The sequence below is a fragment of the Styela clava genome, chromosome 15 (genome assembly GCF_964204865.1).
Source record: "Styela clava chromosome 15, kaStyClav1.hap1.2, whole genome shotgun sequence".
Classification (NCBI taxonomy): domain Eukaryota; kingdom Metazoa; phylum Chordata; class Ascidiacea; order Stolidobranchia; family Styelidae; genus Styela; species Styela clava.
Window position 1 is genome coordinate 4,699,203 of NC_135264.1, and position 10,546 is coordinate 4,709,748.

General features: G+C 35.6%; 2 protein-coding genes across 2 annotated transcripts; both read left to right on the forward strand.

The window, feature by feature from the left end:
* Positions 1 to 759: 759 nt before the first annotated feature.
* Positions 760 to 2,004, forward strand: LOC120334268 (uncharacterized). The gene is made up of 2 exons (XM_078109394.1): positions 760 to 990; positions 1,777 to 2,004. Exons 1-2 carry the CDS (start codon positions 829 to 831, stop codon positions 2,002 to 2,004), a joined length of 390 nt encoding a protein of 129 aa, XP_077965520.1. The 5' UTR covers positions 760 to 828.
* On the forward strand, positions 1,898 to 2,566 carry LOC120334598 (uncharacterized). Its single transcript, XM_078120405.1, has 2 exons — positions 1,898 to 2,159; positions 2,255 to 2,566. The coding sequence occupies exons 1-2, from the start codon at positions 2,014 to 2,016 to the stop codon at positions 2,469 to 2,471; spliced, it is 363 nt and encodes a 120-aa protein (XP_077976531.1). The 5' UTR covers positions 1,898 to 2,013; the 3' UTR covers positions 2,472 to 2,566.
* The last annotated feature ends 7,980 nt before the right edge of the window (positions 2,567 to 10,546 follow it).

Here is a 10,546-nt window from a genome sequence, read left to right on the forward strand (position 1 = left end):
ATAGAAGTTGCACAAGATGTATGAGCATGATCGATGCTGTCGTCAGTTACAGTTGACAGATCGTGACTTTGCAGTTCTCGTGACTTTGGACTTCTCAGTTGTGTCACCGCAGATCAATATTGGCATCATTTCCTTTATCTCGTGTACTTGCTTCGGAATATTATTATCATGTGCCCGTTATGTTGTGTAAGGCTTTTTAAGCATGGTTGTAAACATTGGATCGGTTCGTATTTATGGTTTTGAGTGCCATTTATAGGTTTTTAATTATGTTTCAAAATTCAGACAACTCAATGGTCATTTCGTCTGATCGACTTTTGTTTTAGTTTTCGTAATCCAAAATTAGTTCTAGAAAAACTCCGATAAACAAAAGTAGATACCAGTTTTATTTTTAAATTATAAGCGGTTAGGTATTCGAATCAAAGTAGAGCCCCAGACTTCGGTTCGGGGAAATCTGACAGCAGCATGTCTTGTCTCTTTATCAGAAAAAACTAAACAAAAATGCCTTTCACATCAGACAGGGGTTGTGCAACATAGGCTATCGTACTGACTGATATCCCTAAGCTGATATTTTGCAGGTGTGCTTGGCCCTTTTAGCGAATATTAGAGTGCAGATATGTTTTGTTAGAGTGTACTGTAAAATTAGCTTGAGAAAGTTATTACATAATATCATTATTGAAAATAACATATATATATATATATATTTGATTTTTATTGCATATGCATATTATCCTTGGTAGACTGTTATATCATCCATTTCATCCAAATTTTCAAATGAAGACAAATTTTAGCAATTGTTTGTAACTTGTTACTTTATGATAAATCTATATTATGGCGTCAATAACAAATCTCACTTACAAAATTCTGAGCGTAAAACATCTATGCGCTGTTAGGAATTTGGTCGAAGAACATTTCACATCTACGTACTTATTGGGAGTATACTTAAATTGGACGAAAGAAGATCTGATTCCTGCATATTATTCTCGGATAGAGGTAATGGAGTGTAGCCTATACTTGACCTTATACGTATGGGACTATGAGCATGAGGCAAAAATAAACTCCCAAGTTTTAATTTTTGATAAAATAAGCAAGAAAAACTTTTGGTAAATTTCTATTACATACACAACAAGGCATTTGATCGCCATTTTGCGTAAACTACGTAATTGCTACTCGCTTGTTATGATATCTTTTATGTAGATATCTAGGGTCTCTTTCTGTCCAATACCGAATTGTTTGTCTATTGACCCAAACTTATAAATAAAAGTGATCGTCATCACTGGTAATTAGAATATCATTCGCAAGAACAGTTACCTATTTTTTGTTAGTGAGAAAACATTCCACAGTAAATGCGGGGTCTTTACTTTACCTGCCCAAGCCTCATGTTTGCTCCAAAGAATTTCATAGAGTTTATATCAAATCACTTGTTATTGTAATCTTTAGAAAACTAGAGACTGAATAGTAGTTCTGTTCAAATAAATTTACTTAAACTAGGTGAGCATCAAACTGCAAGAGCAATAGCCATGACAAAAATTTCTATTATTCTCTTATTATTCTATTATAGGTTAATTACACAATTAATCCATAGTAAATAATGGAATATATATATACTACATAAGGATATTGCTAATTTATCGACTACGTTGTTAATACCGGTATCAATAAAATAAAATACTCTGTATTTATTTTACCAAATCAGTTCAATGAATTGATCTCTTAAATATTTTCGTCTTGAGAACATTGAGTGCTTTTATATAAATATAATACTCTATTTCATTTCAGTCTTTCTTAAGGCAAGGAAATTCACTCGGGGCATTCAGTGATAAAGATGCTAAATTACGTGGAGTTGTCATCAAAGTGGAACACGACGATAATGAAAAAATAAAATATGAAAAAGCACTACATATCAGTGAAAAGACAGATACTATAAATCGGGTAGAAAATATATTTTTGACTTCAATTTACTTTGAATATTCTTTTGCGATATTGCCCGTAAATGTATTAAATTAAACAATACATATGTTTATATGTGTAAAGCTCATGGTGGCAATTGGAGTAAATCAATTATCTGACATTCTTGGAACCAAAAAATTTTGGGAGATGAGAATGGGAACTGTGCATCCAAGTTACAGAAGGAAAGGACTATTGCCTGAACTTACAAAAAGGTAAGATCAGTGAATGTATTTATAGTGATACAACTTTTTCTGAACTTATTATCATCATATCGATATTAAAACTTTACTATTTTCTTGAAATTTAGATCTACAGTTCTTGCCAAACAAAGGGGAATTGAGAAACTTGTAGCATGTCAAACATATAATAAAGCTCTGGTAGAACCTTCGAAAATGGACGGATTTGAAGTAATCAGACACATTGAATTGAAAAACTATCTTGACCCCGTCACAGGGCACAAAGTTTTTTCGGGGATGAAACCACCAAATGACGTGCAAGTTTTAATCGCTAAAACTTTGACTTAGTGAGATCCTGTGCTCTCATATCAGGGGTCGGCAAACTGTGTCACGCGAGCTAATTTGTTGCGGCCCTCGAACGACCTGACATTTAATACATACAACAAAAAATTGATCCTAAATTTATTATTCTACTACACTAGTCATTACACGGATATATGTGTTAACAAGTGCAGCTGTACGGTACTTGTTTTGTAATAAGTAGCATCAGTTGTATGTCGCTCGAGATGAATTTGATTTTTAAAAGAAAAGGTAAAAATGTCTTGGAAACGGAGGGAAGTTTGCGACGAGAGTCGAACATTTTTTTGGTAAACATTTTGTAAAATTCTAAGAGAATACATTTGCTCCATGCGATGGTATGGCATTCCTCCAGTTGTATTCAAGGTCGTATACTTCGATGAAGTTTGATTCAAATTGATCAATATGGCTTTTGAATTTATTAAGAACCTTATTTTGTATTTCCTGTATATCCCATGCATTTATGAAACTATTGTTCCTATCTAGACGAATTTTTAGGTTTATTATCTCCAGTATTAAATTGCGAAGATTTCCATAACCACTGTATTGTTATGGCCCTCGTATGTATTTAAAAAAATATTTTGTCGTTCAATGTTTAGCAAGTTTCCGGTTATGGCTTGTACACTTCGGGTGATGGAATTATGAATTTTTATATACGTAGGACACGAGAGAAAGATGTGCGGAGTTGCATCGACGGCTCTTTTACAGAAATTGCATGCTGGTGTTTGGAGCTGCGGGGTTCCGAAGTTTCTCAGCAGGCCGTAAATCCATTTGCGATGTCTCAACAAATATGCGTCGCGTTTAATTCTATACGACACTTCGCGTTCTTGGTTTGTGAAAAGTGACTTTAAACTGGGTTCTAAATAGTTTAAATTCAAATAGTTTTTCTTAACCAATCAGTATTATCTTGATTGTTTTCATACAATCTATCTTGTAGTTTATGATAGATTGATGTCAATGTCAAATCTTGCCAATCGTCGGGTTCTAAATTCAATATCTGGTTAATGTTCAAAATGTGTTGCCAGTGGGCGTCGATTTGAATCGCATGAGGAAAAGAGTTGCTGTATATAGATTTTTTTATTGTTTCAAGCCTCGAACCGAGAGTGTAAAAACCCTCGAAATGCCAGAATTTGCTTGGTTCTTTAATATTGTAGATGGTTGCTAATTTCTGGAATAGGCATGCATATGACTTTAGCTTCATGTCGACCATACCTATTCCGCCCTTCCTTATGGGTAGGAGCATTCCAAAGTGCTTGGACGCGAGAACATTTTTCGTTCTTGCGCATTCCAAAACCAGTTTGCTCGATTTGCCCGGTCAGCATCGCAGGTACTAATTAAGGGAATTAATGTTAAACTCGTTATGAAACGTGTCATCAAAAATTCGTCATCTGAGCGACAGTGCAAAACGTGTAATCTGCACGTTCGGAAGCTCAATATGCTTTATCTAAAACGCATTACACTTAGAATAAATTTCGTACTCGCTTGTCAGATCGTCATTTGGACGACCGCGGGCAATGTGCCATAGAAACATCATCCTTTACATTGATAATAAGTAAACAAAAACGATGCATTGTTTGATAAGATATGATAAAAGGCCACATATACGTCTCATTCTTGCCGGCTTTTAACACAGCAATAGAAGGTGCGAATGCACTATTATTTGAAGTTTAATGTAGTGATTGTTCGAAGGCGGAAATATTGCGGCCCGCGCGCTACCGGAAATGTGTATATTTGGCCCGCAAGTACATAAAGTTTGCTGACCACTGCTCTATATGGAGAACGGCATAACCACGCTAACTCGTGATTTTGCCCAGTCCGCGTGCGACTTAATAATGCATTAGAAAATATAGCCTACGTATTTGTCTCATTCCCGCCTCAAAAGTGAACATTGTGTTTTTAATTATGCTTACTGCATTTCGATAATTAAAAAAAAAAAAACATTTACGTTGAATTATCTTTATGTTTTAGAATAAACCCAATGCCTCGTCCATTGTCAAATATTTTTGAAAACATTTTCATTAATATATGTAAATTGAATTGAATATTTACAAGAATTTGTTACTATATAGCCTACTGACAGTGAGAAAAGATTAATTTCTTTATCTTCCAGATGCTGTGAAATTTCCTAATAGTTTTCAATCTCAGCATTCATACAGGTTAAATATTATACAATATTTTACAATATTTAACTCCCTTCTAATCTATAAGTTTCCGCTTACCAAGTATTACTTATATATTTAATGATATTAAAAAACATTACAAAAATTGGTGATATTTTAAAAATTTGTAGTTCTATGTTGCAGTTAGTATAATAAATAAATTACGCAGCTTCTGATTGCTCGTCGATGGTTTTCATAGTCTTCACTGTCGTGACATTGAGTTATTATTGGACTTGGAATGGGTCGATTTTCTAAATTGTTGGTATTTTTGTAAGAAAAAAGCTCCTGACTGTAAGCAAATGACCAAGCAAGTTTCTATTTTTCGTACGTCAAGATGGTTATTACTTTTATTTGTTCAAATTTTCTCATGTGGGTCTTTGGGACACGATATTTCACCCCTAATGGGACACAGGGAATTGGAGGGGGCGGAGAGAATTTGGAGGGAAACCACAATACTAAGCGCAAAATCGTTTTTAATGCGAATTCGTTTGCATACTTTTCCAATTATAAGAAAATTGTTTTTCTTAGTTTCACTATAACTGAAGGGCTATTACCAGTCACATGGTGTTTTCACTTGTGTATAAATTATTTGATCATAATGTGATTTCTACCTACTAAAATACCACTACAAGTAGGCTATCTCTGTGCTCTGCGAAAACTAACTTTTGTAGTAGGTTGACAGGCCGTCTAACGTTCAGAAAAGGGTTGATCTATTATACTTTCGGCAGTTTCACGAGACTGCGAGTCGTCGTAAAAATGTTATAGACACAGAAAAATAAATTTTCAAATATTCCCAGGAGAAGCCAATTGGATGACAGTTACGTTGTCTTCAGTTTTACCAAATTAAATCAAAATGGACTAGATTTCGAATGCGCAGAATGTGTACCTTGCTCGTATTTTTGGATTGATGAACAGTGGGGAGCCACGAGTGCTAAAAGCCTCCGAAAGGGTGCCACGGACCATGAAAGGTTTGAGAACCACTGATCTGGAGTTCGTAAGGTTTTATCGTACCGGTTAAACATGTAATTGATAATTGCTCTCTTGTTTTATTGTCATATACTCATATGACATTTTATTAAATTTTGCCGAGAATTCATTGATTCATAATTTATTCAAACCTGTATTCTTGATTGCAAGATCTGGATTGTGTATCATAGGCTTAAGCATTTGTTAAATCGTTCGATTGAACTTTTCCACTTGTCCATCAGAACGAGGGTAATATGGTGGGGTAATTTCGAAGTTTTAGAAACAATTAGAGTAATAAAAAATAGTAGATAATACATAAATATTAATACATAATGAAGGAAATTAATCATCAAATATGCTTTTGTTTTAGGTATAGGATTTATATATACCAGTACCGGTATATGCGAGTTGCAGTGCTACAGCAAAGAAATAACCATGCAAAGGACTGAATGCTCATGATATTCAAGATTATACATCAACGAATAGTGATATTGACAATGCCGTTCGCATTGCAGCATGGTAGACAATACAATGCAAGTCAATATAGGGGTTTTGCAGTATTCATCTTTTCACAAATCTGACACAGTTAGTCCTAACAAAAGCCAAATTACTGACATAAACAAGCATCAAGGTAAAGATTTTTTAATGCTTGTTTGAATAGAATATAATTTATGGAACTGATTGAATCAGGAAGCGTATTCCATACTTTCACACCCACAAATTTTATAGTGTTTTGTGTAAATTTAGCAGAGTAACGAGTTACATAATAAGAGCTGCTGGTAGAGTTACATAATAAGAGCTGCTGGTAGTCAACCCACGTTTTACGTTCTTTCAAGTCAAACGAACTAAAGACGATGCTATGGTGGCATAACCAGGCACATAACGCCTATAATAGTTGGTAGTTTCCAAGAAACTTCTAACATCTGATACTCCTTGAGGCGTTTTCCAATCCGCTATTGTTGCGACATTGTGAGGATCACAGCAAACTCTTTCGAAAGAAATTTTGTATCCAAGGTAGGTTACTGATCGATGGAACAACTGACATTTTGTCGATTTAAGTTTCAAACCAGCACCGCGAAATTGAATGAGAACTTTCTTCAAACTGCTCAACGGCGCGTCAATATCTGATCCGAGGGCTGAAACATCATCCAAATAATTTGAACAACCTATCCCGACTTTTCCGCCCATCACTCGGTCCATCATCCGCTCAAACGTTGCAAGCGCATTGGACAGGCCAAACGGCATGACTACAAATTGGTAGTGTCCTTTTTCAGGGAGACTGAGAACACATTTCTCTCTGTCAGACGGATCTAATTCTACCTGCCAGTATACACTGGCCAAGTCAAGCGCGAGTTTACCACCCAGACCAACAAAAATGTCCTTAAAGTCTCACAGCAAAAAAAAAATTGTTAATACTGGTGAGCCGAAAGTACCTCAGTCGAGGTAATCAAATCTTGTAGATCAGTGGTCGGCAAACTTCATGTACTTGCGGGCCAAATATCAACTTATTTGGTTGCGCGCGGGCCGTATAATTCCGCCTTCGAAGAATCGCCACAATGAACTTCAAATTACGGCGCATTCGCACCTTCTATTATTGCGTTAAAAGCCTGCCGCAGTGAGATTTGTATGTGGCCTCTTTTGATATACTAACCAACAATACATTGTTTTTATTCACTCATTATTATCAATGTGAAGGATGGTGTTTTTATGGCAACTTTAATGTCAAAATCCCCTAATATCTAGGATGCTGACTCGGCATATTTATTATAACTTCCAAGTGTAATTCATTTAAGATAAAGGTGCTCCCAGCACAATGAGCTTCCGAACGTGCAGATAACACGTTTTGTACTGTTTCGTAACGAGATTAACATTAAATTCCCTAATATCTGCGATGCAGACTGGGCATATCGAGCAAACTGGTTTTGAAATGTGCAAAAAAAAAAATATTTTTCGCCCAAGCACTTTGGAATGTTCGACCTTTGTCGCGAACTTCCCTCCGTTTCCCAGACAATTTTACATTTTATAAATTGACATTAACTCGAATGACATACAACTGACCCTACTTATTACGAAACAAGCGCCGTACACCAGCACTTGTTAAAACATAAATCCGTGTAAAAACAATAATAAATTTAGGAATAATTTTTGTTTTATGTATTAAATGTTGGGTCGTTCGAGGGCCGCAATAAATTAGCTCGCGGGCCGCATTTAGCCCGCTGGCCGCAGTTTGCCGACCCCTGTTGTAGATGATCAGGTAAACCATCAGGTTCACCAGTCTTACAGAAAGTAAAATTTGATCAATCTAAAATAGAAATGATTCCATGAAATATAGTAGAGAATTTTTCAAGTTCAGTAATGAGCAAAAAGTCCTATCAAAAATCATGACACTGTTGTAATAGTTAATTAGAAACGAGAGTCAACCAGCTCATTCAAATGATATTTAAATATCCAGGGACATGTCAAAATTTACGATTGATTGCTTTCGTACAGTTGCACAAGTAATTTTCAAAAGGCTACGATGAAAGTAATGGCTAACCAAAGGGTTGCGTGCTGGTATTCGCCTAAAAAATAAAATGTTCAAATCCCACTTTTTGAAAGGGAGTATAAGTACTTTTCTACAAAGGGAAGACAGGAAGGCAAGTTGGTCCAAACAACATTCCAGCACGCTTTCTTAAATCAGTTGCTGATCTGCCTGTGCCATGTTCAGTTGAATTTTTCAATTGTTCAATTTTGTTCGAAATTTTTCCTGCATGTGTGATTGCACACCTTGCTCTCGGGTGATTCCCCTTTTCAAATCTGGCAATAAAAAACTTCTGTCAAATTACAGACCAAATTCGATACTTTTAACGAATAGGAAAAATATTTGAGCGTTTGATTTATAAGCGGCTTACTAATGTTTTTATAAAACATGATGTAATAAATATATCTCAAATTGGTTTAATAAGTAATCTGTCTACATCGCATGCTATTTTGGGTTCAATATCATATATCTATGATAAACTAGAAAGGATAATGTTTGAAACTGCAACATTTTGAGATCTAAGGAAGGCCTTCGATACCGTAAATCATGACATCCCAGTTTACAAGTTGAGACACTTCGGTATTAGGGGTATAGCGAACAAATTAATTTATAGTTATTTAAGTAATATATTTCAGTATGTTCAAGTGGGGTCGTATTCTTCCTCTCCCTTACCAGTGACTCACGGAGTTCCTCAAGGTAGTTGTTTGGATCCACTGCTTATTTTAGTATATATTAACGACATATCTTATCTCTCTTCATTCTTTTCCAAATTGATTACTGAAGATACTAATCTCTTTTACAGCGACAAATCTTGTGCAGCCATCCTATTTAGAGTGAATTCTGAAATTGCGAAAATATCTAATTGGATGAGGTTCAATAACCACACCAACGCAAATCTGAAAATGGTATCGCAATCCAAATTAATGATAAAAAACTCGAAAATGTTTATTCCTATAAATATCTTGGCGTATACATAGGTAGCAAAATGAAATGAGATGTTCACTTATCCAAATTGGTCGTTAAATTATCCAAGTCGGTTCGAATACTATACAAGCTTAAAATTTACATCGCTAATAACACTACGGATGATTTACTGCTCCTTATTTCAGAGCCATATCCAATATGGCACAATCAGTGGCGTATCTACATAAAATTGCGCCCATGGCAAAATTTGAAGATGCGCCCCCCTTGATAGTTAGTTCACAATTTATAATGACTCTCATAGGAATGAGTTAATTGTACGTTATTATTTGAGTAAAACTACGAGTTTCAGGTATTACCAATTCGAAATTATTTTATTGAAATATTTAACGATTGAAACTTTTCTCCTTTTTAGCGCCCCTGTCCAAACGGCGTCCATGGCACGAGCCATGGCTGCCACACCCTAGATACGCCCCTGGGCACAATTGCCTGGGGTTCAGCTGATAAAACCCTTTATTGTTATCGACCCTTCTTTGTATCGAGTAATTTGTCACGGATTTTTGACCCTCATTTGGGAGTTGAGAATATGGTGTTTTTCATAATTTTTGCATTATTACCGATTTGGATTTTAACCGTATATAAATGGTAGTAAGGTTTCAGTGTATATATATTTCAATATATATATTTTTTTGGATTCAATTCGATCTGACAAGAATTTGGCAATACAATCCATTGTGTGCTTATTGAAGGAGTGCAAATCAGCGATTCACTCCGTATAATGTAACTGGTGAAATAGAAGTTGCACAAGATGTATGAGCATGATTGATGCTGTCGTCAGTTAAAGTTGACAGATCGTGACTTTGCAGTTCTCGTGACTTTTCACTTCTCAGTTGTGTCACAGCAGATCAATATTTGCATCATTTCCTTTATCTCGTGTACTTGCTTCGCAATATTATTATCATGTGCCCGTTATGTTGTGTAAGGCTTTTCAAGCATGGTTGTAAACATTGAATCGGTTCGTATTCATGGTTTTGAGTGCCATTTATAGGTTTTTAATTATATTTCAAAATTCAGAGAACTCAATGGTCATTTCGTCTGATCGACTTTTGTTTTAGTTTTCGTAATCCAAAATTAGTTCTAGAAAAACTCCGATAGACAAAAGTAGATACCAGTTTTATTTTTAAATTATAAGCGGTTAGGTATTCGAATCAAAGTAGAGCCCCAGACTGCGGTTAGTTCACCGGTATGTAGCCAACTAATAGCCTCCAGCAAGTTGTTTACATAACGAACGAGCGTATACCACTCAATTGCGAGGTCGGGGAAATCTGACAGCAGCATGTCTTGTTGACCAAGCAGTTTGCAAGTGTGCTTGCTGGCCGACTACAAATAGAATTTATCAGAAAAAAACTAAACAAAAATGCCTTTCACATCAGACAGGGGTTGTGCAACATAGGCCATCGTACTACGTTATATCCCTAAGCTGACATTTTGCAAGTGTG

Excerpts from the sequence above, each read along its gene's own strand:
- LOC120334268 (XM_078109394.1), top strand. The coding sequence starts at position 829 with ATGGCGTCAATAACAAATCTCACTTACAAAATTCTGAGCGTAAAACAT. Across the intron at positions 991-1,776 it reads CATATTATTCTCGGATAGAG|TCTTTCTTAAGGCAAGGAAA; the intron begins GTAATGGAGTGT and ends ATTTCATTTCAG.
- LOC120334598 (XM_078120405.1), top strand. The coding sequence starts at position 2,014 with ATGTTTATATGTGTAAAGCTCATGGTGGCAATTGGAGTAAATCAATTA. Across the intron at positions 2,160-2,254 it reads TTGCCTGAACTTACAAAAAG|ATCTACAGTTCTTGCCAAAC; the intron begins GTAAGATCAGTG and ends CTTGAAATTTAG.